Raw genomic sequence first — 26,521 nt, 5'->3', positions numbered from 1 at the left:
ATTATTAAACCCAAAAATTGAAAAAACAATATTCCTTCTAAAAAAATACAGAAAAATTAGTAAACCCAAAAATTGGAAAAAAATGATTTTAGAGAATGAAAGAAAAATTCCCAAAAAATAAAGAAAAATAATCAAAGGAAAATTAGTAAACCCAAAAACTGAAAAAAAAAATGGAAAAAAATTATTTTTAGAAAATTAAAGAAAAATTCCCAAAAAAGGAAAAAATCTTTTTAGAAAAACCAAAAATTAGAATTCTTTTTAGAAATTAAAATATTTAGTAAACCCAAAGATTGAAAAAAATTGGAAAAAAATTCTTTTCTAACAAACCAAAAATTAGTAATATTTTTAGAAATTAATATATTAAAATCTTTTCAAAAATATAAAAATAGAAATTACAATATTAATATTTTTATAATTAGTATTCTTTTTAGAAATTAAAATATTAAAAATTTTTAAAAAATATGAAAATATTTCTTTTTAGAAATTAAAATATTAAAATTTTTTAAAATATATAAAAATATTTCTTTTTAGAAATTAAAATATTTTGTAAACCCAAAATTTGAAAAAAAATGGAAAAAAATTCTTTACTAAAAAAATAAAAAATTATTAATCTTTTTAGAAACTAAAATATTAAAATCTAAAATAGAAAATACAATATTAATATTTTATGATTAGTATTCTTTTTAGAAATTAAAATATGAAAATATTAACGCTAGAAGGAGGGCTTGAACCTCCGACCTTGTGGTTAACAGCCACACGCTCTAACCAACTGAGCTATTCCAGCGACTTGCTCGATAAAAGTACACAATGCTTTATATCAAAACTATATAAAAAACCAGACGCGAATCAATCTATCAACAGCAGTTGAGCTCTGCAATCTTTGCTGTTTACACAGAGATGTGGAGCAAATCACTGTATTCACTTACCCATAGACCTTTCTCTTCTTCCTCCACAACTGAAATCCCAACTCTTTACTCTTTCCTCCAACCTACTGTTTTTGCCTTAAAGCCAAACCAACAACCAAAACAAGCCCAAGACTCCACAAATTCTCAAACAAAAACCCTAACCCAAGACCAAAAAACCACTCTAGAAACCACCCTTGAGAAATCCCTTCTCGCCCAAAACACTGATGAAGCCTGGAAGTCCTTCAAGGCCCTCACCACCAACTCCATTTTTCCCAATAAGCCGCTCACTAACTCCCTTATTACCTACTTGTCTTCCTTGAAAGACACCCATAATCTCAAAAGGGCATTTGCCTCTGTGGTTTTTGTCATTGAAAAGAATCCAAAGTCGCTATCTTTTGAAACTGTGACTTCTGTTCTGCGTTCCATGAAAATTGCCAACACTGCAGCCCCTGCTTTTGCTCTTATAAAATGCATGCTCAAAAACAGGTATTTTATGCCTTTTGTCTTGTGGGGTGATATGCTTGTTGATATTAGTAGGAAAAATGGTAGCTTTGTTGCATTCTTAAGGGTTTTCGAGGAATGTTGTAGGATAGCAATTGATGAAAAGCTGGATTATATGAAACCTGATTTGGCTGCTTGTAATGCTGCACTAGAGTGTTGTTGTTATGAACTTAAATCAGTTTCTGATGCTGAAAAAGTCGTGGAAACTATGTCGGTTTTGGGGGTTCGGCCTGATGAATCGAGTTTTGGGTTTCTCTCTTATTTGTATGCATTGAAAGGGCTTGAAGAGAAAATAGATGAGTTAAAAAATTTGATGCTTGAGTTTGGTTTGTCGAATAAAAAGATGGTTTATAGTAGTTTGATTGGAGGGTATGCTAAGTCTGGCAAAATAGACTTAGTTTCAGCAACCATTTTGCGTAGTTTGAGAGAAGGTAATGGGAATGATTTGGATTTCAGTGATGAAACTTATTGTGAAGTGGTTAAAGGGTATCTTCAAAATGGGGTTATAAAGAGTTTAGCTTGTTTGATAATTGAAGCTCAAAAGTTGCAGTCTTCCGTGGTTGAGGTTGACAAGTCTATTGGATATGGCATCATTAGCGCTTGTATTAATCTTGGGTTATCAGATAAGGCACACAGCATTCTTGACGAAATGAATGCTCAGGGAGGTTCTGTGGGGCTTGGAGTTTATGTGCCCATCTTAAAGGCTTACTGCAAGGAGCATAGAACTGCTGAAGCTACTCAATTAGTTATGGATATTAGTAGTTTAGCACTTCAGCTGGATGCAGAAATGTATGATGCACTGATAGAAGCATCCATGACAAGTCAGGATTTCCAGTCGGCATTTACATTATTTAGAGATATGAGAGAGGCAAGAATACCTGATCTGAAAGGGAGTTACCTTACTATAATGACTGGTCTGATGGAGAATCAACGACCTGAGTTGATGGCTGCATTTTTAGATGAAGTTGTTGAAGACCCTCGCGTTGAAGTGAAAACTCATGACTGGAACTCAATTATTCATGCTTTCTGTAAAGCTGGGCGGTTGGAAGATGCTAGGAGGACTTTCAGAAGGATGACTTTCCTGCAGTTTGAGCCGAATGATCAAACATATTTGTCACTGATTAATGGGTATGTGACTGCAGAGAAATATTTCAGTGTTTTGATGCTATGGAATGAGGTTAAATGGAAAATTTCAGGTGATGGAGAGAAAGGCATCAAGTTTGACCACAACTTAGTTGATGCATTCCTATACGCTCTTGTTAAAGGGGGTTTCTTTGATGCAGTGATGCAAGTTGTGGAGAAGTCTCAAGAGATGAAAATTTTTGTGGATAAGTGGAGGTACAAGCAAGCATTCATGGAGAAGCATAAGAAGCTTAAAGTGTCAAAGTTGAGGAGAAGGAGCTTCAGGAAAATGGAGGCACTTATTGCTTTCAAGAATTGGGCTGGTCTGAATGCTTAAATATCGGCAATAGTCCTGAGAAATAGAGGAACTTCAACTGTCAAAGATTTTTACTTGTCTTGAGGTATCAACACCAAGAACTTTGTGCTACTTTGGGTTCACTTGAAATATGGAGATGTCTAGGAAATTGAAAGCCTCTAGCCTTGTATTTGACTACGTGAATGCATCATTTCATTGGTGATTCCTAGTTGCCCTTGGCCTCTGCATGTAATAACAGGCCCACTGCAATTCAGGTGGATGTGCTGTGGTTGTTTTGATTAAGAAGAGCTGGAATCTGGTGCAAGTTCAATGGTTGATCAGAGGGGGTTAGTCAGGTTTTCTCGGCTGCTTGGTGCTCGCACTTGAGAGGAAATATTTCCTTGTCTGTTACACATCTATTAAATACCATTAACCATTAGGTGAACTACATATCTATCTTTAAGGATTTGAAAGACCACTTTTTTGCCCAATAGTGACAGAGGATTTAGGAGCTCTGACTCTGCGTGTAAGCAGTTTGAAACAGTATACATCTTGTAAAAGGCAACTAAAATTAAATTTACAAGACATGCTCCATGAATGGAATGACAAATTTTTCTTCCCTGTTCGCAGGAATGAATGCAACTAAACGTATTTCTATTCGGAAAAACGACCTTCTTTTTATAAGTTCTTTTCATTTTCCCTGTTTTGTATTGTCTCCTCCACAGGTCTCTTGTTTCATTTTTCGCAGGCTGGAATAGTGTAGGGAAGTTTGGACACTAGAAGCTAAGGGGGTCACAAGAGGTTGTAAAATTTACGGGTTCAGTGGCATATGTTTAATCTTCCTTTCCATTCTTCGGTGAAGAGGGGATTTGATATATTCTCACCGTAACTTAGTGCTGTGACCAAAATGGTCATGAAAGTACATGGTGCTTTATAGCTAGAATGCACATGATGGATAGGCTCTCCTTTTTAGGAAGGAAAAGGGGAACATTGTTGAAAGTTGATTACTTCCACCGAAAGGAATACCATTACACCCTCTCATTTCTTTTCAAGTATCAATTGCACATTAATTCTCTCCCCACGCAGAACCCTTTAACCATGTCACCTCTCTCAGGTGCATGCCTCTTCATCAACATTCTGATCTTGTTTTCCCAACTCCACAAAGCGTCTGCTGCCAGCCATGCTGCTGGCCGTTCCATCCCAACCTATGGTAGATGTACCGACACTTGTGGTTCAATCCCGGTTAAGTTTCCCTTTGGTACTGGATTTGGATGTGGACACCCTTACTTTGCTAGATATGTAAAATGCAGTGGTGGTGCTCTACAATTCTCTACTGGCACTGGCATTTACACTGTTTCTTCCATTGACTACCCAACCAGCTCTATTGTTGTTGCAGACCCTTTCATGTCAACTTGCTCTTCAATGCAGAATTCTGGAAGCTTTAGCTTGGATCGAGCCAGTCCGTTCACTCTAACAGGTGACAATATCTTCGTACTGCTTGGTTGCTCAACTACATCACCTGTGTTTGATCCAAGTGAGGATTTGTGTGATACCGGGTCAGGTTCTCGTGTTTGTAGTGGTTTGTATTCTTGCAAAGGGGTAACTGGAATTGGGTTGCCACAAAATGCACCCACATCCACCTGTTGTGTTTATGATTCACTGATGGGAGTTGGATCAGGTTATTCTTTAGACCTTCCAAAACTCCAGTGCTCATCATACACATCAATATACGAGTTTGGAGATGAAGGGGATCCCATGAAGTGGAAATTTGGAATTTCTTTGCAGTATAATGATTCATACTACACACCTGCATGTACGGACTGTGAAACCAGTGGTGGTTTGTGTGGATTTTCTGGGCTGGATGAGTCATTTTCTTGCATTTGCCGAGATGGTGTGAACACTACCACAACTTGCGTTGGACATGGTTAGTTCAAGAGAGCTACAAACTCTAATTGCACATACGATTTGTTTATAATCCTTTTTCTTTTCATTACTGAATTTATCTGTTTTACTGGTTTTTGATATGAATAGGGTATTCCTGGAGTGGGGCGTGGGAACCCAAAATTCAAACCAAGACTTTTATTGGAGGTATGTAAATGGCACTGCCTTGTCTTTTCACTTTATTTTCATTAACTTTTTACCCCAAAAGTCTTCCCTTTGTAGGACTTTTTGCAGTGTCATACTGCTTTTCAATTCTTTTCTTCTCTTTCTCCGTAAATGCCATTATATGCTTTCCAACATGCATGTTTACCAACTTCCTCTGTCTCTTCTCCATGTTTATTTTGGTTAAAGCAGGAAATTACTCTTTAATTTAGCTAATTATTGCATGAATATGAGACATACTCTTCCAAAGCTGGCAGTGGACGTTATCACATGGTCACTGGCCCATTCTTAGGAACCCTTTTCTGTACATTTTCTTGATTCTACTATTCTAAGTCATAAACATTTTTCTATATTGGCTTACCTTTTGGTTTCTCTCTTTCCTCTTCTTCATTGTAGTCATTCTGCTGCTGTGGATTTTCCTTCTTGTTTGAAGAAGAAGGTATCATCATCAGAAATTTCGATTCAGAAAATGGGTTTGGAAGTGTTCGAGGAGTTGCTGGAAAGGGAAAGCCTCTCTATGAAGATCATGCTGTTAACAGGAAATTTTACCTTAAATATCTCATCCAATCTAAGGTTTTTCCAAAAATTATTGAAGATTCATTCCATCAATATAACAAATCGTCATTAGAGAGAGATTTACAATGGAACTATAGTTGATATTTGTCGGATGACAGCTGTAATAACTACATTTGGATGTATTATCGGATTGTATTTATATATGCAGTGACATTTTGATGGACATCTGACTTGTTTCCTTTGCGTTTTTGTTGGCAATGCCATTTGCTCAGAAGGGTAATTTCCAAATACCATAATAATTCTAGAGAAACTGTGCTTTCAACAAAATCCGCCACTGGATAACTTGTCGACACGCCTTGTTTCGTTTGATGGGGTGATTTTATTTGGCTGAGCCAACTTTTACGAATGGTTCATATTCAAGGAGAAAGCAAGTTCCTGTATGAATAGAAATTCACTTTGAAGTTGTTAATGGCAGCAGAAAACATGGGATTTTTCTAGCTTATCCAAATTCATTACATTTTGCCAAGCAAGCAGTTATAAGTTGGCCTAGAAAGTAATTAACCGGCGCTTCCCAGTTCCCACTTCCTAATCACTTGCCTGTTGATGATGTCTGGGCAGCAAGTTAACATTTCACAAGTTGACTTTTCCCTTTAAAAACATAAGTATGAGACTTTGAATAATATGAATATGATCCAAAAGGAATCTTCCTTCAGCACATACCACTACTTCGTTTACCGTCCAAAACTTGGTTAACAAGCCACAACGTTTCCCGACCCTTCAAACTACTGATCAGTGTTACATCCTCTCGTTCGGTTGCTCATCATCTTGTTTCTTTTTCCTAGTGCCCATATTGTTATCTTCATTCATATTCCTTTTGGGGTATGCTTGGAAAAAATTTTGACTTTCGACTCTATTCACTGTGGCAGATAAGTGTTACTATATAAATCAAGGTGAACACCTTGCATCTCTTGTATATTCATCTCCTTAAAATTTAGTCTACGTTTTGAACTGAGAGCAGTAGCTTAGCTTAAACTGCTTTTCACCTTGCTTTTGGCATTGAGAAACTGTGGTTATCGTATATTTTACTGGGCTGTTATGTACAAGCATAGGCTTTTATTCTTGTAGTAGTTCTCTGTTGAAGTTGGAAGCTATTCTTTTTTTTCGGTCAGATGACTTCCTATGAGTGATTTCAGATGTTTGTCGTGGGGATGACGGGGCTGAGATTGATCTTCTGGACCATTCTATTGGTTCTTGCAATACTTCAGAACGCAAATTCACATGGAGTCCAACCTCTTTCAAGAATTGGTGTTCACAAAGCAACATTTGCTCTTGACAATCGTGCTTATGTCAAAGCCTCTCCTGATGTTCTAGGATTGAATGTAAGCTTAACTAGCAGCTCCTTTGTAATTTCTCTTTCTTCATATTTAGTTCTCCTGGTTCTTTAAAGTTCATGCTTTCTGGGTTATATGCTAGTTTTCGAACCCTTCCACTCTGTATTGGGTCATTGTATCAAAAGTGTTGGGACTAATGCAAAAATCTTCACCATGTTAGGGTCAAAATACAGAATGGGTTACAGTGGAGTATAGTTCCCAGAACCCATCAATCGATGACTGGATTGGAGTATTTTCTCCTGCCAATTTCAGGTAGAACATTTCTATTAATATGGTTGAATTCTGCTGCTGTGACCTGTCAACTGATTTTGATGTACAAACATTTTTGTATATTGTTTTGTATTAATCAATTGAGCTTAGGAGTACTATTCTGACAGTAAACATGGCTATTTCAAAACTTTCAGTGCTTCAACCTGCCTTGCAGAAAATCCAAGGGTTACTCCACCATTGTTGTGCTCTGCACCTATTAAGGTTCGTGTGGCAGTACTTCTTTGCCATGATATTTTCAAGTTTTGTTCCTTAGCCTGTTTTCTATTATAAATGGAATATAAGTTACAATTAGTATGGTTTCCTTCTTTCAACAGTATCAGTACGCGAACTACTCTAGTCCTGACTACAAAGTTACAGGAAAAGGGTCCTTGAAGCTTCTGCTGATTAATCAGAGATCAGACTTCTCTTTTGCACTATTTTCAAGTGGTTTGTTGAATGTATGTTCTCAACATTTCTTACCTTGTATTCTGCCTCTCATATCATAAATAGTTTGGCTCACACAATAATCTTCCAGAAAAACAATATCTTTGCTTCATTTTATTACAATTTTTCCCTTGATAGAAAGACTAGTCCACAGAGAAGCCATCATTAAGTAATGATTCTCGCAACTGGTTAGGATTATATGAACTTTGGACGGCAAATTCTACTCCAGCTATGCCAGCTACATGTATCTGTCCATTTAGCACTATCTATTTTTGCTCCTTCCGCAGTTGTCTTCTTTAACCCCACATTTATCAATGTCAGAATTCTACATCCTTTCAGTACCTTGATTTTGAATTTTGAGCCAATTTGCTCTTTATACTGGCCAATATGTCTTATATCATTTTCTTTCCTTTCGGTCAAACTACTGAAGATGAAATATCCATCAGAAAATGTTTTTGGTTCAAAGTGACTCTGCTGCAATTCGCTGAGTTCAACTTTACCTGTCTCTCAAATTTGTTTGGTGGCTTACCAAGGATATCTATAAAACCATCCTTTCTAATTATCCCACGTGAATGTACAAGCTTATTTAATTAAATTGCCAATATGCTTTAATGAAGTTCTCTAAATGTTAGCACTAGAATCAGTTTTGGTAGTTTTTTCTGGTTATCGTTAAGCCATTCTAATTCCCTCACATGGTTGTTTCTTGTTGCTCTATATAGGAGCCTGATTTTGTATTAATCTTCCTATCTTCCGGTTTTAGACCTTGTTCTGACCAGGGCTTGGAAATTATATTTTTCTTCTTCCTTTCTTTTTCTTTTCTTTTCAATCTTACGTGTTTGTGATTGTCTTAACATTTATCATATGAAAATTATGATTGTTTTCTGAAAGTAATGTTGGTTAATCCTTTCTGCAGTTATTTATTGCTGTATTCTTTCTGTTGTGTTATCATAGCCAAAGCTTGTGGCACTGTCAAACACAGTATCTTTCACAAATCCAAATGCCCCAGTTTACCCACGCTTAGCAGAAGGAAAAGAATGGAATGAAGTAAGTAAAGTTTCTCCTCTGTAATGAGAGCCTGCATAATGAGGGCATATATGTTCTTCTTGACTTGTAGGGAAATGAGCAACTTCATGTCTTGTTGCAGTGTTTCCCCTCACATTAGGCTTGTGCAGCACTAGGCTTCCTGGACCTTCTATATTGTTGCCTGGATGAACTTTCATTGTTATTGTAATTTTGATCTGACCTTCAGCAGATAATATAATCTTGAACTCGTTGCTCAGATGACAGTAACATGGACTAGTGGATATGGGATCGATGAAGCAGAACCATTTGTTCAGTGGGGTCCAAAAGGAGAACATCGACAACATTCCCCAGCTGTTACTCTGACTTTTGGACGTAACAGCATGTGCGGTGCGTAGCTCATTGGATTTAAATTTTACTTCCATGAGATTTATCTTGAAATGTCTAAGAATTTGCAACTTTAGGATGGATATATCTTTGTAATAGAACCCTACACAACCTTCAAAACAGGGTACTGGACAATATATCTTTGTAATAACATAATGTAGTAAATCGGTTACTATACTGCTAGTGAAATTGTTGAGATGGTTAACTCTCTTTAAATCCTATCAATATAGACAATTGGTTGTTCTCCAATATGGTGTTAATCATGCCAGCTGGGGTTATCTCATGCAGTTTAAGGAGTGGAATTTGGTTAGAGATTTAGTTTCAATTTGCAGTGTGGTTTTCTTGTTCCCCAATAAGGTAGAGCAGTAGTCTAATTTCTTCCCTGCATACTTGCCAGGCTCTTTTACAGAATCAAAGTAGATTCATTTGTTGGTTTAAACTTTCCTGTCCTTACAGTTATGGTTTTTTTTATTTTTCCTTTCCTTCTGTAGATGCACCATCTTACTATATGTGCAGGTGCGCCAGCAAGGACAGTTGGATGGCGAGATCCTGGATATATTCATACCAGCTTTTTAAAAGAGTTGTGGCCAAACAGAGTGTATGTTCTTTACTGAATTCTGATTAAGTCCAGAATTGCTCTTCAACTTTCTTTAGACTGAGTATCCTTATATATGAGCACAACTACAGATTCATATTTTACACATGAAAGACCTGGCAAATAATGTTAATACAAGCATAACCACAAATTCTGTATGTTTTCCTCCCTTTATGTGGTTAATAAATTTATATAGGAGCAATCCAATAACATTTCCTAGTAAAATTATTAGATTTGACTTGTCAGATTCTTGAGATGACTTAAATTTAAATAGAAATCATCATTTACTGGGCTGAGCTCCTCTATTACAATCTTTTTTCTCAGCTTTCTAAGTTTCTATGCAACTCATATTTAAAATAATTTTCCATTTACCATGTAGGTATACCTACAAACTGGGGCATAGATTGTTCAACAGTACATATATTTGGAGTCGAGAATACCAGTTTAAAGCATCTCCATTTCCTGGTCAAAATTCTTTGCAGCATGTAGTCATTTTCGGAGATATGGGAAAGGTTTGAATTTGATTTCCAACTTCTATATACATATAAAGCATGACACTAAATTTCCCTCAGTCTTACTGTAAGCTTTGCTAGCATTTTACTGCAGCACTTTGTTCCTGTCATCACTCAATCTGTCCTGCATCTTCTATCTTGACAGTTACACATGAATTGTCATGATGTTTTCACTCTACCATCTATTCTCGCTTCTAGGCATACATTCCTGATTCATGAACAATTATATCACAGCATTCTTTACTCTAGTACTTGGTAAAGTCATTGTTTAAGTATGCATAAATTATCAAAAAGTGCATTCTTTCCTTTTTGCTTCACAAATTTGATTCCCATGCTTTGCCATTACTCTATATTAGAAGTGCTTCCGTAGTTCAATTACATCCCGACCTGCAGTATCTTGAAGTTAGATCTTTCACCTTGCAGGATGAAGTTGATGGCTCTAATGAATACAACAATTTCCAACGTGGCTCTCTAAACACTACTAACCAGTTAATTAAAGATTTGAACAACATTGATATAGTGTTCCACATTGGAGATATATGTTACGCTAATGGATACCTTTCACAGTGGGACCAATTTACTGCACAGATTGAGCCCATTGCATCCGCTGTGCCTTATATGCTTGCAAGGTTCTCTATAATTTACTAGTATCCCCTGCTTGAGTTTATATTTCTCCTCTGATTCTTACCTTATCTGGCACTTGGTGTTGGTTTTTGGTTTCTTAGTGGTAACCATGAGCGTGACTGGCCGGGAACAGGATCCTTTTATGAGAACATGGATTCTGGAGGAGAATGTGGTGTCTTGGCTGAGACAATGTTTTTTGTCCCGGCTGAGAACAGGGCTAAGTTTTGGTATGAGTCTTTCTTATATTGACAGCTTTGAATAAACAGCTTGATACTAATATCACCATTTGCAGCTTGTCACTTCCAACTTTAAAATTAGGTGCATTCTGTTGTTTTCTCCAAATTGTTGAGGACTCATAAAAGTTATGTATAACTTAAACCGAATCAAACCATATTTTAATCTTAATGGCATAGTTTCTGTCACTTACAAATTCTATAAATCCATTCACGGAATTATTCCCAGCCTACCAATTATTTAAATTGTTAATCTTAGATTTGTTGCTATTGCTGACTATTGTGCTTTACTTTGACTACATGGAACCGCAGTCCCTGCATGATAAGTCCTGCAAAACCATTATCTTGTTCTACATTTTCTACTCTAACTTGCTTGCATTGAATTTCTTGTTGCTAGGTACTCCACTGACTATGGCATGTTCCGGTTCTGCATAGCTGATACAGAACATGATTGGAGAGAGGGGACAGAGCAGTACAAGTTCATTGAGCGCTGTCTAGCATCAGTTGATAGACAAAAGCAACCATGGCTGATCTTTCTTGCACATAGGGTACTTGGCTATTCTTCTGGCATTAGTTACGCCATAGAAGGATCATTTGCAGAACCAATGGCAAGGGAGAGCCTTCAAAAACTCTGGCAGAAGTACAAGGTTGACATCAGCATCTATGGCCATGTGCATAATTATGAAAGAACATGTCCCATATACGAGGTACTCCTAAAACTTTCAGTATCGAAGCTTTCTTTGCTGCCTTTTGTCTTTGTACTAATAAGGTTGATTTTAAACTGACTTGGGGGAAAGATGCAACCATAATTTTCCTCCCCAAATAACTACATTAGCAACCAGTGAACCTTTTTTAGCTAACAGTTGTATTGTGAAATGGTCCTTGGTACAGAATAGATGCACTGACTATGAGAAGCATTACTATAAAGGCACACCGAAGGGCACGATACATGTTGTTGCAGGAGGCGGAGGAGCAAGCCTTTCAACATTCACCACCCTCAAGACCAATTGGAGTTTATACAGAGACTATGATTATGGATTTGTAAAACTTACTGCATTTGACCATTCCAACCTGTTATTTGAATACAAGAAGAGCAGTGATGGAAAGGTTTACGACACTTTTAGAATATCTCGGGATTATAGAGACATCTTGGCCTGCACTGTGGATAGTTGCCCTAGTACAACACTTGCATCCTGATTATGTGAGGAAGGGAAAAAAATCTATTGTTAATCTATTGTCAAAACTGTTAGTTGAATCAATACAAGAAGAGAGGAGCAGCGATGGCAAAGTTTACAACTTCAGAATATCCATGGATTATTACCAAGGCATCTTGGCTTGCACTGAGGATAGTTGCCCAAGTACAACATTAGCATGCCGATTGTTTGAAGGGAAAATCTTTGTCGACAAATACTTCATGCTTAATAATATTTAGTTTGTAGCATGTGGTTTGGTAACTAGCTTGGTCTATGGAAATAACACATGCAAGTATGACCAAAACTACAAACAGACAGGATCAAGCGCATATTTTGTAGCATTGGGTGCCACTAAATCTTGTAAATGAAGTGGAAACAAATCGAGTTCTTGGTTTTTTTTTTTCCATTTCTTTTTCTAATCATTTTGGCCTACATACAGTTTCTCTTACAGCCAATGTCTTGTTACATTAAATCCATAAGTTCATTTCTGTAAAACCCTTTTTTGTCTTCTAGGGGCAGCAATGCTCTGTTTCAGCTCTTCTTCACTCGTAGCATTAATTCCTCGTTGTGAAAATGAATGATTTCTACTGTTGGTGCTGGCGAAGAAGGAAAGAGAGAAGAGGGAGGATTACATTGGTTCAAAAATCTTGCAATGAAACTGACATGAATCGAGTTTCAGGATTCTACAAACACAAAAACACCGCAATGAATCTTTCCATGCTAGTAACGGTTTCGAGTTCATGTCCCTTCCCTTTCAGGAGTGAACTTCCAACTTGGCAAATGCTCCTGTCAGGCAAACGGCTTTGAAAAGACCCGTTTGTAGCAACAAAACAGAATCGTTAGAGCTCATTAATCCTCATCTTATGTGCCTTGCCTGCCACATCGCGTTTAACGTTAAACGTAGACAGGTTGACTTGTTTAATGTAATCTTTAAAATTCGAATTCTTGCCGGGGACAGGTTCGATGTTTCTTTCTCAAAAGAGTGTGCTACCCCAGCCATGTTCAAACATCATTTACCCTTCCACTTGCTTCCTCCTTTTGCTCGGAAAACTCCCAAAGTCCATATTCTTTTAACTCTTCTTTGATTTCTGCTTCTGTACCAATCCATCTTATCCTCTGCTTTGTCCAATCTTTGCTTCTTTTCTCCCTTTTCTTGTCTTCTCTTGCACTTTAAGACAGCCTTTAAGGTATCCAACTACTTATTTTAATCAAACTTCTAGACGTAGGACTCTGGTTTATCTTTGTTTCGGATTTTAGTTAGTATAATAATGCAAGAGCAACCCATGACTTATTATTTAATTCATTTGGTGGGTCTGTTTATGTTGTGCCTTTTAAAGGATCTGGTTCATTATAGTGGATAAGTTTCTTTTGAAAATAGCAAAGCCCTGCTGGTTTTTCTGATGTTGTCTTTTGAAACCGCCTTTTGAGTTCGCTTTCCATTAATGGTAGAGTTGGTTGATTTTCTTGTCAATTATATTTTCAAGCAAGTTTTCTTCTTCCATTTTCATTTTTGTTTTCAAAGATTTTCATTAGATAACGACCCTTTGGTGATTGGTTTCAGATATTCAGTGGGATGAGGGAATTGAGATTGATTTTCTTGCCAAGTCTATTAATTCTTGCAACGCTTGAAGAGGCTGCTTCACATGGAGATCAGCCTCTTTCGAAGATTGCTGTTCAAAAGGCAACTTTTTCTCTCAATCATCAAGCTTACATAAAAGTCTCTCCTACAGTTCTTGGGTTGAAGGTAAGCTTTTGTAGTTGCCAAGCTATCACATTTTTTTGGAAGGAAAAGATTAGTTCTGTTGATATTTGATGATACATCTCATCAATTAAGAAAAAGAATGAACACCCAATAGACATGAAGGATTTTGTTTTGTTACAAAACTGTTTATAAACATTCGTGAGTGTTGCAGGGGCAAAATGCAGATTGGGTGACAGTGGAGTTTAGTTCTCCTAATCCATCAGTTGATGATTGGATTGGAGTGTTTTCTCCTTCGAATTTCAGGTAAAACTTGTGTCTTTCTCTCACATTTCCAAGTTGCTGGGACGTGGGATCTCATCATAATCAACATCCAGAACCTTTTGAATCATGCTTCCATGTGAGTACATGCAATGATCAATCTTAGAAACTAATCTGTTCCAAAATTTTCCAGCGCTTCTTCCTGCCCTGCTCCAGCAGATAATCCATGGGTATCCCCTCCACTGTTGTGTTCAGCACCTATTAAGGTTCGTCCACCACTGCTTGCCCACGATTTTGCTTTTTACTTTGCAGAAATACCTGCTCATTGTAAACTGGTGAAATATCTAAATGATGTGAAATTGAGCTCCTCTTGCAGTATCAGTATGCAAACTACAGTACTCCCAAGTACAAAGATACCGGAAAAGGGTCATTGAAGCTTCAGTTGATTAACCAGAGATCTGACTTCTCTTTGGTGCTATTTTCAGGCGGTTTGTTAAATGTATGCTTCTAATTGTCTTTTCTATATAATATGCATATTCATTTGAAGAACAATTTGTCTCATTATCACACAGACCAAATAGTAGGGATTTTATGATAATGTAGAGTTGGCTGCTAGTGTTCAATAGGTTGTGGAGCTAAATAGAATAGTTGTGATTATTCCCATGTTTCACAAGTAGCGGCTAATGTATATATACATGGGCTGCCTGATCATAATTATACCTGGAAAAAACCTTCATATTGATCAGTCTAACTATTCTATGTCATCATCTTTCCTTATTGACAGTATATCTTTTTTCTCATCAATTCTACATGAGAACTAGGACTGCTGGTTGGATTCTAATCTTGATCATCCTATCAGCGGTTTATTTACATATCTCCATTTTTCTTGATTATAACAGCCAAAGGTAGTGGCGGTGTCGGCTAAAGTTGCTTTCTCAAATCCAAATGCACCAGTTTACCCACGATTAGCTCAAGGAAAAGTATGGAATGAAGTAAGTCCAATTTCTCCTTGACTTTCATCCCAATTTCGTAAGCGAAACATAAAAGAACATGAAGGCTCTTTTGCTGAGTTTATCAGATACCAACATAAAATTTTTTTTATTACATTGCATTGCACCTTTCTTTCTTCTATTGACAAGATATTATGAGCAATTCATTAGATATTATAAAACTTTATGATGTTGTCTTGTATATTACAATTTTAATACAATTGAAAGTTGATACTCAGATGACTGTTACCTGGACCAGTGGATATGGGATCGGTGAAGCTGTACCTTTTGTTGAATGGAGTTGGAAAGGAGGACTGCCAATACATTCACCAGCTGGAACACTTACTTTTGATAGTAACAGCATGTGTGGTGTGTAACTCATTTATCCCTGAATTCTACTTTTATGTGATCTTAAAATGAATGTTATGTGTTATCTTGGAAGTAGATTCCCATGCAGCATTTAAAAGTAGATATTAAGTGGGTTAAAAGAATTGCGATGTGAACCAGTTTTAATTGATTTTAGTGTTTGTATTAAATCTATGTTTTCCAAGTTCTAGCAAGTAGTGCTAGTAAATTATTCTTTCTTATACCCTAGAATTCAGGGATGTCACAAATGATTGCTTATTTGTTTCTTCTGTGTATCCTTTTGGTTGATAAGGCTTCTTGATGAAATTCTTATACAATAAGCTAAGTTGTGCTAATCTATTTTCTTATTTGCTGAAAATCCCCAAAAACCTTGCCTTAGTTGTTTCTCAAGTCAAAGGTGTGTGATTGGTGTTATCATATTAATGTGCTCAGGTGAGCCAGCAATGACAGTAGGATGGCGAGATCCTGGGTTTATACACACCAGTTTTCTGAAGGAGTTGTGGCCCAACACATTGTATGTTACATTTTCTTCTAGCTTATAATATAAGATCCTGGCTGTGCTACAATCAAGTTCAAAAATCTTAGTAATGCTTTGTTGTTGGAGTAGGATTTTTGTATATATATGTATGCTGATAACCTGCAATCTTTTGAGATTCTGCTTGAATCCCATTTCACATATATTTTTTGGGCAAAAACATTTTATCCAATAATCTCAATAGTTCTGCTTTGTCTTTCCTCTTTTTCTTTTGGTGTTCTTGCTTAATCCAGTATAAGCTTGGCTACTTAAACTTAGCTAACAAATCAATGTCACTGTTTTCTGAAAAAACCATAACTTAAAAGGATAATTGTGCAAATATGCATTAAAAATACGGCACACTTGCAAGAATTATTTACCAGAACCCGCTTATGGTATGAAATATTAAATGCCTGCATTTTATATGCCATAACTTCCATTGATAATCCAGCTTTTTGGTCATCATCCAGTGAAAAGGGAAAAAGTATGCATGTATTACCTGTTTCTTGTACATAAGTTTACTTGACAATATGGAATTTCTTCAAGCTGCATTGCTGGAAGAAGCATGAGAATATGAGGATGGTAGGGGAAATAGAGGCTTTGAGGGGGTGAGGTTGATCGTAGGCTGCTAAGACTTTGAACCTTGTCATTACTGTGCCCTATTGAAAAGTCTGATGATTCTTGTATATAAAGTATGGTTCTCTTCAAATGATTATGCTTGATGTGTTTAGTTATATTTACTTCATGATTTCTAGAGTAACCTGGATCAGTTTAGAAAAGAGGCAAGAGATGCATAGTCAGCTTGTGTTCTACATGTTGCTGAACTAGATTATTGAACTTGCAGGTACACCTACAGGCTTGGACATGTTCTGTCCGATGGTACATATGTTTGGAGTCAACAATACAGCTTTAAAGCACCTCCTTATCCTGGTCAAAATTCTTTGCAACGTGTTGTCATTTTCGGAGACATGGGAAAGGTTTGAACTTTTGTTGGAAACTCTAAGAGCATGTAAAGAAAACTGTTTTTGTCAATTACATGAACCTATGACTTCAATAACATTCATTATGCATGTTCTTGCTCTGATAGTTTTTTGTCCTTAGATATTGATATGCAAGCATATGTAAGCTTTAGATTCTACCTTTTCTTTTTTTTTTTTTTTTCTTCCTAATAGACTTAGCCTATACTAAGATTCTAGTCAATGACATAACATTGCAATATTATAAATGAAGAAAAAAGAGGAAGACTATTCACCAATAAACAATTACCATGATATACTGCAGGATGAAGCTGATGGTTCCAATGAGTACAATGATTTCCAGCATGGTGCTCTTAACACAACAAAGCAGCTTATTAGAGACTTAAATAACATTGATATAGTCTTCCACATTGGAGACATATGTTATGCAAATGGATACCTTTCACAGTGGGACCAGTTTACTGCACAGGTTGAGCCAATTGCATCAACTGTTCCTTACATGATTGCAAGGTCTGCCATAACTTACCCGGCTGCTTGTTTTGAGCATGTATATATTTTCTGCTCCATCTCATCTTAAATGGAAATTGCTGGTTTATTTACTCAGTGGTAACCATGAGCGTGACTGGCCGGGATCAGGATCCTTCTATGGGACCAAGGACTCTGGGGGAGAATGTGGCGTTTTGGCGGAGACAATGTTTTACATTCCTGCTGAGAACAGGGCAAAGTTCTGGTACAAGAATTTTGAAAACAATATCATATATGTTTAGTTGTCCTCTTTCTTAAGCAATTATGAGCTTATATTTTCTGATATTCACAACTTTGACCTTTGTGCATTATTACAAGTATATGAAACATATAGCCAGTGAAAATGTCTTCCCTTAATAATTAATCTTTATTCAACTAAAATAGAGTTCAGATATAATATCTTTACTGCAATTTATGGTATTGCCTAGAGTCTATCCTATAAATGCAGAGCAGAAGAAAATTCTAATTCCATCCTTAAAAACATTTCTGTTTAGATACATCGGACATTCTAGCTTATGACCTCAGAGAACCAGCCACCAATGGTTCTGCATAGGATCCTTCCTGAAGAATCGAAAGAGAAGCTTCTTAATAATTCTGTTGTGTTATGTTTGAAGATATGCTGGGGAATTGATCTCGAAAATTACTGTTTGATTCTATCAGGTATTCCACTGATTATGGCATGTTCCGGTTCTGTGTAGCTGACACAGAACAAGATTGGAGGGAGGGGACAGAGCAATACCAATTCATCGAGCACTGCCTTGCATCTGTTGATAGACAGAAGCAGCCATGGCTGATCTTCCTTGCACACAGGGTATTGGGTTACTCTTCTGCTACCTTTTATGCTGATACGGGATCTTTTGGGGAACCCATGGGAAGGGAGAGTCTTCAAAAACTTTGGCAGAAGCACAAGGTTGACATTGCCATCTATGGCCATGCACACCACTATGAAAGGACATGTCCAATTTACCAGGTAAGTCAAGATCTTCATACAGTGATGAAACTGTTTTGCATGCATCTTTATCTTTGTTTTCAGAATCATCTTATTTGAAGGAAACATAACATTTAGGCAGCTTCTTCAATCCCCAAGATGTCGTTCACCTCTTTCAATACACTGTTCATGACTAATTCATGATGAAGTCATTGATCAATGTATGTGAGGCTCTGTCCTACTTCTTGTTACTTGTCAAACACATCTTGCTTTCAGCAAGATATCATCAAGCTGATGCAACTGCACTAACAGCACCTGTCAAACTTTAACTGGCTCTCGATGCTAGTTGCTACTAAGATTCATGCAGAGTCCATCGGGACATGCATCTACGCTGAAACAACTGTGGGTCTATCTGAGATAATTACTTGGTCAGTAACAATGGGAGCATGTAATCAGCCTACTGATTGCATTTACAGCAGCGGATGCAGTTGTCTTTATTATGTTCTTCTGGAGCATTACTAACCCCAAAAATATATGGTCTTAATAATGTATTTCCAACCTTTAGCATGCAAAAATTTGTAACCTGATTCGATTATCAGCTCTTGGATTACTCACCCTTTGAACTGACCACTGCTGCAGAATATATGCACCAACAAGGAGAAAAACCATTACAGAGGCACCTTGAGCGGGACAATTCATGTGGTTGCTGGTGGTGGAGGAGCAGGCCTTGCAGAATTCACCACCCTAAACACCAAATGGAGTTTCTTCAAAGACCTTGATTATGGATTCGTAAAGCTCACAGCGTTCGACCAGTCAAACCTGTTGTTCGAGTATAAGAAGAGCAGTGATGGAAAAGTTTATGATTCTTTCACAATATCCAGGAATTACAGGGACATCTTGGCGTGCACGGTAGATAGCTGCCCAAGTATGACCCTTGCCTCGTGATTTTAAATTAAAGAAAGATTTATTTTATTAACAATTTTTGTAATGGAAGTTTTTCATACTGTAGCCTGTGCATTTCCAATCTAGTAATTCAAGCTCGAAATAGATAAGGCGATGAAATATTCTGTTCTCTAAGTTCTAAAATGGGATTTTCTAGCTGCTTTCATAACCATTGATTATGCCATTGAATGAACAATTGATTCAACTGCAAGCTCATCTATTGAAGTTAGAACCACACTTTTTCTTTTTGTGGCTTTAGTTTGTGGTAGATCCATCTATAAGCCATAATGCAAGTCTGAGAGATTAGATGAAAGGGGGAGACAGGATACTCGGAAGTCCAACTAAGTCTAGGTTCTAACAGTGTATTTGGTTTACGGAATAGAATAGAAAGGAAATGAAATAGTCATTCTGTAGAATAGAATATAAGAGAAATAGGTCCACAAAATAGCTTTTCAACCAACCAAAATATGGTTTTACTGTTCACTAAGAAAAAAGGAGGAATAGAATACCCAATCCCCCCACCAGAGATGCTGTAAGTCATGTTTGTAGCATCAGAAAGCGAGATCACCTTCTCACTTTAAAGTTCCTAAACAAGTGTCTCGGGTTTTAAAGGGTGAAAGATAATTGGTAAAAATGTTCTCAAGGAGCACTGCAAATGTAATACATAAATATATGCTAAGGATGCCAATAGACCAATAATAATTTCATCTTTAATCGAACAGTTTAAGCTCAACAATTTACAATGGGAATACTTTCTTGTACCTGAAATATAACAAGAAAGAAAAGTACAATAACACACATCCAGCACCTGTTATAAGCAGAACCCAACTAAATCCAGATGGGTAATCAAAAACTGAGGCTGCAAAGTTCATTCCAAAGACTCCCGCTACAGCAGCAAATAACGTAGCCACAAAAGTTGCCGCAGTGAGAAGTAACTCAAATTGTATCAGATGGTTTTGAACATTGCCCTGTTTAAGTAAAGAGGAAGAAAATAATCTTTAATTAGTACTTAATGACTTTCCTGGTTCCCATTGACTTCTTCCCCATCTCCCACTTCAAATTGCAAGTTAAAGAGAAGGCATCATTAAATCAGTCAATCAATCCTCACCAATTTAATGTTGATCAGATCCTCAGTATCATCAATATACTCTTTGAGCTGCATCACCAATAAGATTCAGTGTCAGTGGATTACATGAGAGTGATATTATTCTCAAGTCTCAACGATCTTCAGAAGAGTATATTTTAATTTTAGGTTCCTACAGTACCGGAAGAAAAGCTACTAGTTGCTTCGCTTAAAGTGAATGCACTATCTATATGTTAAACTTGGAGATGGTTCCACCAGAAAATTAGGGGGCAGTGTGGTGAAAAGCCCCTCCCACTGCACTGCCCCGTTGTACCAAACAGTCCTTTAGGGGTGGCAAAAACAGATCAATCTTCTACGTCAGCTGATTAGTTGTAGATCTGTAGGATGTAGGGTACATACATCCCAAGCCAAGAATTATATAACCAAAGCATCTTAATAATTTTCCACTATATTTATAAATCATTATAAAAAGATTCTAAAATATCTATAGTAGGAAGTCACAGGTCTCTTACCGAGAACAACTTGCTGAGAGTATGATCAATAACAACAAAGTATGCTTCAAGTAACATTTCAAGTTGTTCAATATTTTCCCCACCATTTGATGAACTGATTAAGCTTCCATGTTTACTTGAACTCACAATACTGCTAAATGCCCTTTGCAATCTGTGGGATCCATTGGTTGAAGCTACTGGTGAAACAGGAGCAGATTTTGAAACTACTTTGGTCCCACCAGAAAAATTGGTTATGGCATTTAGTTCACTTGGGGTGTTACCCTCTGACTTTAGCCTTTTCTCCGTGAGGTACATCTCAGCCATGTCACCATCATCATCCATAAGATGCTCTAACTCATCTCGGACCTAACAATTTCAATCTAAAATCAATTATATAAGAAGCAAAGCTACAGCAGGTACAAATTCCAAAAGGTATTGTATATAAGTGGCTGCACCTTCTGAACTCGCTGGGTTAATGCAAGGAGATTGCCTTTTAATCTACGAACACGTTCCAGGTTAACAGTATTAATAGACGATGCTAGTTCGTCTAGCACTGGATATATCTCAATTTCCAGTTCTTTCACCTATAAAAAAGAAATTTTCTGAAATGAGAGGGAGTTTCAGCTTAATATCTGTATCAACATGAACACTAAATCTCCAATATTTTACTTTGGTTTTAACCAGGCTAATGGCCTTACCACTTCTAGAACCTACATTCATCAGACCAATCCATTTGGCTTCATGAGATAACCATGCATGCCAAATACAAATATTAGACCTTGGGGGCAAAGCCCATCCTACCTATCAATCCCAATAATAGTAATAATGTTGTTGCTTCAGTAAAAAAGGACCCACTAATCATTGAAAAACAGTACATAAATCTTAGCAGAGTTGTTGACCAGAAAAGATTAAACACAGTCTGCAACAAAAGTAGCTGATTAAAACTTTATTGAGATAAGTATGTAAGAGAAAATAGATAATAGATGGGCACTACCAGTACTGAATCAACATGATGTCAACAGGCAGCAAATCCACTCCAATTGTGCAAATGGCGGAACTTTCAACATAAGTTTATTAAGTAGCATATGAATAGCAAGGCTTATATGCATTAGAAAATTGAAAACAGAATTTTATGCCATTAAAGGAATCTGCAGAGTTTATCTAGCTATGTCTTTGCACATAGTAGGAAAGCCTCTAGCAAGCAAAGGTGTGATAGGCCTGTTTGTTTATCAGGCTTTTTTGACAGAAATTTAAACCTACAAACAGGAGCAGGATAGAAAACCTGCAACCTCAACCCCCACCATACTTAACAGAAGAGGAGAAGCCATGACTACAACTCAATTCTGTAGCAACTTCTTTTTCTTTGGCCAACAAAAAAAAATCTGTAGCCACTTTCAACTCATTTTCCATTAGGAAGATATGTTGCCTATATCCTATGATTTGATTGGAGTGTCAGAACCAGTAATACAAATTGACCAGAATTGAGACTGACATCAACCCTACAGCATTCAGACTCTTAAGCTGGACAAGACTTGATTCATATATAGTCAAATGACACAAAATTCTCTCTCACTCTATAGAGAGAGAAAGGAGAGAAAGAGAGAGAAAAGAGGAAAGGGAGAAGAGGAGAGTCTCTGATTCATAATCCTTAACAAAAATGAAATGTAATGAATCCCTTAGCACAGTCTTCTGGCAAGGAGGCTGGGCAAGTTGGATGAACCTTCCAACTGTGTTGCAGAGCACCTATCCATGTTAACATGAACAGAATATCTGTAACCTGAGCATTGATGTTAGTGTGCCATTGCCACCTCAAAGTATTAATATTTCCAGTGAATATTATTAATATAAGGAGCCTAAACATGATACAGGTTGTGCCTCTAGGTTATCCCCTCAATGTTGACTGTTGAGTAAAAGAAGTTCAATTGATTACGTATTTGAAATGGAACTCAAGCAGTTCCAACAATTAGCTAGTGATAGAGGTTATGGCATACCTGTGCATCCAGGGACATGCAGGTTAGTTCCAATGCCAGTTCCAGAGCCCTAAATTCAAATGGCAGGTCATCTGAATCAAACCAGTAAATAATGTAAGCAACTTATGTGACAATTATATAAACCATAAGAGTTCCAAACTGACAATAAGTTAAGACAAGTGACACAAATAAGAACTGCCATAAAAACTCCTTGGCGCTAACAAAGATTTTAGAAGCAACAGTTGAACCCAAATGGTAATTTTCATCTTCCTTAACTGAGGAAGATGCTCTGCTTTTCAGGAACAGCACAGCAGTCAAATTCAGTGGCATTACAGTTTTTCTCCATATGCTTCTCCATACGGGCTAACATGTTAATAGATATTGAGGGCAGGACAATATAACAGCCATTTTTGTATGGATAAATAATGATTTCAACAGCAAGTTGCAGTAAAAACTGTTAGTTAGAACTCCTCAGGTCATCCACTAGTGACCAAATTAACCTACAGGCTATCAATAACATGTAAGTACACATTTTACCAGCTTGGTCTTTGTTTGTCTGAAGACGCTTGCATAATTCTGACTTGTATTGAACAACATTTTTCTCCAAAGAATTCATCAAGAAAACCTCCTCGGCTGTGATTATACATCTTATTTGCTCAAGACTAACCACAATAGCCTTCTCCCTTCCTAGTATTGTTGAAGGATAAATAAACAAAGGGTCCAAAAGCCTGAGGTCCCTGGATGGCAAAGAACAATGTCTCATTATTCTAGCCTTATCAAGCTCCAAAATCTTCACATTGCCATCTTGATCAATCTTTATCCATGAACGGCTGCTGTGACCTCTCTTCTTCACCCCCGGAAACCCAGAACCACAATTTGCATGTGCACCCGAATTAAGCCTTTCACTGTTATAGGAAGAGGTAGATTCAGGAATATCAGAGGGAAGAAAATGGCCCTGTGATTCTTCCATTGAATTTTAGTCTTTCCTTCTTTGATTCCAGGCAACAATTTCGCAAAAAGGTGACCTATCAGTGCACATTGCAACAGCAGCAGCCTCACTCATTTGAGCTGGTAATCAGAAGCATTTGAACTCACAGTTCTTGATACCTTTTTTATCCATGTTACCTTATCATGCATGAAGCGAGATTCCTGAAAACTTTTGGTACGTATGTAGGAAAGCAGGCAAGGAATCACTTTAAAAGAATACCGTTTTCAGTGGAGAAAGCACAAAATTACTTACTAAGCAGCCTCAAATAATAAATCAACCTAACAAAACAAAAACTCTGCCCATTTTGGTAGCTGAAAATTTACAAGCAGAAAAAAGAAGAGGAATCCACCCTGAATCTCATGTTTCATTATTCAACAAGGGACAAAAACCAGCAATTGCCCATATTTGGTGAGTTGAAGACCAATACGTACACTATACACCAAGAATTTGAGAAATCTAAAATTTGATTCAATGATTAAATCCCAGTATGAAATTGACTCAAACAGTTATAGTCCCCTACTGAAAACACAACCCCAACACTCAAAAGCCCTCAAATAGCAACTAAATACTAAAAATAGGAATTTATCTAAAGACCCAAATGACAAAAACAACCCAATTCTGTTTAGGAGATTAAACGTGAAAGCAAGCAAATTATATGACCAAGAAATAGAAAATAAAAGAAACCCAGATTAACAAACGATGGAAGATCAATGAATATACCACTTTAAAAGAAACTTCCAGAAAAATCAGCAAAGCCGTGGAAGGAATCTGGGATTGCGTTGGTTCATTTAATGGGAGTGAAGAGAGATAGTGACACAGTCGACGCAAACTAGAAGCCCCAACCATTAACTAACTTCTCGACGCCTTTCCTTCCTCGTTGGCTGTCGAGTTTCGTAATGAAACATCTTAAACTTACATTTTTTAACGTTTTTTCTCTGTTTTTTTTTTTTTTTTTCTCTCTGTGATTTGGAAGATGTGGGAGATATTTTTGATCACTTAGAGCCATTAATGTGTAATTCGACAAATATTAGGTTGCCTTGGCCTTGCATCGAAATAAAAGGGAAAATAAGGGGAAATTTTTTTGAATCTATGTTTTTTTTTCTTTAATTTTTAATATCTTTATGATAAAAAGAGATTCAAATTTTATTTTCAAAAATCAAAAAATAAGAAGTTTGTGATGAGAAATAAATAGTATTAAAATTTAAAATTCAAAATGGTAGGCTTCTATCTTTTTATGATTCATGTTACTATTTTCTTTAATTCGTTAAAAATAGAAAACATATAATGATTGAAAAAAAATTAAATTATTTAAAAAAATTCAACTAAATTTTTATTTTTCTATTATATTCAATCGGATCATATATTTTTATTTTAAATTAAATAGACCTTTATGATTAATGGTGATTTATATGTTATATATCAAAATGTCATTTATTATTTAATATTCATATGACAATAACGTTGTAAAAAATGTCAAATTATCATATCATTATACTACGTCAATGTCATATAATATAAAATAATAAATAATATTTTGATTAATAATAATTAATTAATTATTTTTATTTGATTCAAAAAATATAAAAATTTAATTAAATGTAATAAAAGAATAAAAAATTATTTGAATTAGTCTAAATAGGTCAAGAGTATGTTTAAATATTATGTCAATAAGAAACTATGTAAACAATAGAGGAACGTATCATCTATAATTATTTTTACTACAAGTTTTTATTATTTAATCACAACAAAGAATTATAGTGAAAAAATTTGAATTTGGAGAAAAGCATAAGAAAATAAAAAGATATAAGTATTATAATAAAAGAGCTTTTCATATTCGAAATTTATATATATTTTAATTAATTGAATTATTTTTATATGTATATATATTTTTTGAATATCCTCAAGATTATAAAAAATATTAATTTTCAAATCTTAAATCTATCCCAACAAAAGATTTCAAAATTCAATTTAAGAACTAAGACAAATTAAATCCAAATTCAAGCCAAAACCTTAAAAATTTATACATTTTTTTTACAAAATAAAATACCAAATATAAAACACAATAATTCAAAATATCAAATGATTCAAAATAAAATACAGTTTTACAACTGTATTTTAATTTTACTATTATACTTCAATTTTATTGATTTTTAGACAATATATAACGAAATTAAAATAATTAACAACATATCTTTTTAATATAAATGATAAATATCTTTCAGTCAAGTATTTTTTATTTAAAAATCAACAAAATTAAAAGTACGATGACAAAAATTATTGAAATTAAAATATAGAGATAAAATCCAACATTGACTCGTAATATAATAATAAATTTGACCTTAATTTTTTTTTAAATGTTCAATGTTTTAAATAAAAAAAATTATAATCATTGACGAATCTATTAACATAAGAAAGCCATAAAAGGCATTCGTTTTATATTAGTTTTTGTTCAACTTATTAATCTCTTCATGACTTTGTTAATTCAATAAATTTAATTTTAATTATTATTTTAAAAAATAAATTTTGAAAATTTTAAAGCTTAAACTTTTCCTTTTTTTACTTTTAATAAAATACCAATCACAACGCGCCACGTCAATAATCATTGCTTCCAAAAAAACTAAAAGGACCAAAAATTACACATTCAAAACACGTGGCAGCACAGGATACGCAAGTGGAAGAAAAATGAAAAGCATGGCA

At 35.8% G+C, this 26,521-nt stretch overlaps 4 protein-coding genes and 1 non-coding gene across 9 annotated transcripts; 3 read left to right on the top strand and 2 right to left on the bottom strand.

Moving 5' to 3' along the window:
• Nucleotides 1-710: 710 nt before the first annotated feature.
• On the bottom strand, nucleotides 711-784 carry TRNAN-GUU (transfer RNA asparagine (anticodon GUU)). The gene has a single exon. It is a non-coding gene; the product is annotated as a tRNA-Asn (tRNA).
• A 65-nt stretch (nucleotides 785-849) lies between these two features.
• On the top strand, nucleotides 850-12,496 carry LOC18610251 (putative inactive purple acid phosphatase 1). 2 transcript variants are annotated; one of them, XM_088803392.1, is made up of 13 exons: nucleotides 850-2,583; nucleotides 6,636-6,821; nucleotides 6,994-7,085; nucleotides 7,238-7,304; nucleotides 7,418-7,540; nucleotides 8,478-8,570; nucleotides 8,807-8,936; nucleotides 9,450-9,531; nucleotides 9,908-10,040; nucleotides 10,464-10,669; nucleotides 10,766-10,891; nucleotides 11,295-11,604; nucleotides 11,789-12,496. In XM_088803392.1, the coding sequence occupies exons 1-13, from the start codon at nucleotides 898-900 to the stop codon at nucleotides 12,092-12,094; spliced, it is 3,540 nt and encodes a 1,179-aa protein (XP_088659518.1). In that variant the 5' UTR covers nucleotides 850-897; the 3' UTR covers nucleotides 12,095-12,496. The 2 variants fall into 2 exon arrangements, with proteins under 2 accessions (XP_088659518.1, XP_007045863.3); XM_007045801.3 differs by lacking the exon at nucleotides 850-2,583 and adding an exon at nucleotides 6,040-6,392.
• LOC18610252 (uncharacterized) lies at nucleotides 2,867-5,667 on the top strand. Its single transcript, XM_007045802.3, has 3 exons — nucleotides 2,867-4,747; nucleotides 4,855-4,911; nucleotides 5,323-5,667. Exons 1-3 carry the CDS (start codon nucleotides 3,766-3,768, stop codon nucleotides 5,355-5,357), a joined length of 1,074 nt encoding a protein of 357 aa, XP_007045864.3. The 5' UTR covers nucleotides 2,867-3,765; the 3' UTR covers nucleotides 5,358-5,667.
• A 486-nt stretch (nucleotides 12,497-12,982) lies between the features above and the next one.
• Nucleotides 12,983-19,421, top strand: LOC18610250 (putative inactive purple acid phosphatase 1). 2 transcript variants are annotated; one of them, XM_007045797.3, is made up of 13 exons: nucleotides 12,983-13,277; nucleotides 13,652-13,834; nucleotides 14,004-14,095; nucleotides 14,244-14,316; nucleotides 14,427-14,549; nucleotides 14,950-15,042; nucleotides 15,279-15,408; nucleotides 15,838-15,919; nucleotides 16,764-16,896; nucleotides 17,201-17,406; nucleotides 17,501-17,626; nucleotides 18,082-18,391; nucleotides 18,989-19,421. In XM_007045797.3, the coding sequence occupies exons 2-13, from the start codon at nucleotides 13,664-13,666 to the stop codon at nucleotides 19,292-19,294; spliced, it is 1,845 nt and encodes a 614-aa protein (XP_007045859.3). In that variant the 5' UTR covers nucleotides 12,983-13,277; nucleotides 13,652-13,663; the 3' UTR covers nucleotides 19,295-19,421. The 2 variants fall into 2 exon arrangements, with proteins under 2 accessions (XP_007045859.3, XP_007045860.3); XM_007045798.3 differs by lacking the exon at nucleotides 12,983-13,277 and adding an exon at nucleotides 13,378-13,535.
• Nucleotides 19,422-19,981: 560 nt separating this feature from the next.
• Nucleotides 19,982-24,862, bottom strand: MGT3 (magnesium transporter 3). 3 transcript variants are annotated; one of them, XM_007045792.3, is made up of 7 exons: nucleotides 24,545-24,862; nucleotides 23,374-23,992; nucleotides 22,858-22,928; nucleotides 21,322-21,450; nucleotides 20,888-21,232; nucleotides 20,400-20,447; nucleotides 19,982-20,259 (listed from the first exon to the last, which is right to left on the bottom strand). In XM_007045792.3, exons 2-7 carry the CDS (start codon nucleotides 23,804-23,806, stop codon nucleotides 20,029-20,031), a joined length of 1,257 nt encoding a protein of 418 aa, XP_007045854.1. In that variant the 5' UTR covers nucleotides 23,807-23,992; nucleotides 24,545-24,862; the 3' UTR covers nucleotides 19,982-20,028. The 3 variants fall into 3 exon arrangements, with proteins under 3 accessions (XP_007045854.1, XP_088659519.1, XP_007045855.1); XM_088803393.1 differs by having other exon boundaries at nucleotides 23,374-23,985; XM_007045793.3 differs by having other exon boundaries at nucleotides 23,374-23,861.
• Between the last annotated feature and the right edge of the window lie 1,659 nt (nucleotides 24,863-26,521).

Source organism: Theobroma cacao, chromosome 2 (genome assembly GCF_053813885.1).
Source record: "Theobroma cacao isolate CCN51 chromosome 2, ASM5381388v1, whole genome shotgun sequence".
Lineage (NCBI taxonomy): Eukaryota > Viridiplantae > Streptophyta > Magnoliopsida > Malvales > Malvaceae > Theobroma > Theobroma cacao.
This window is presented reverse-complemented; position numbering and strand designations above follow the sequence as displayed.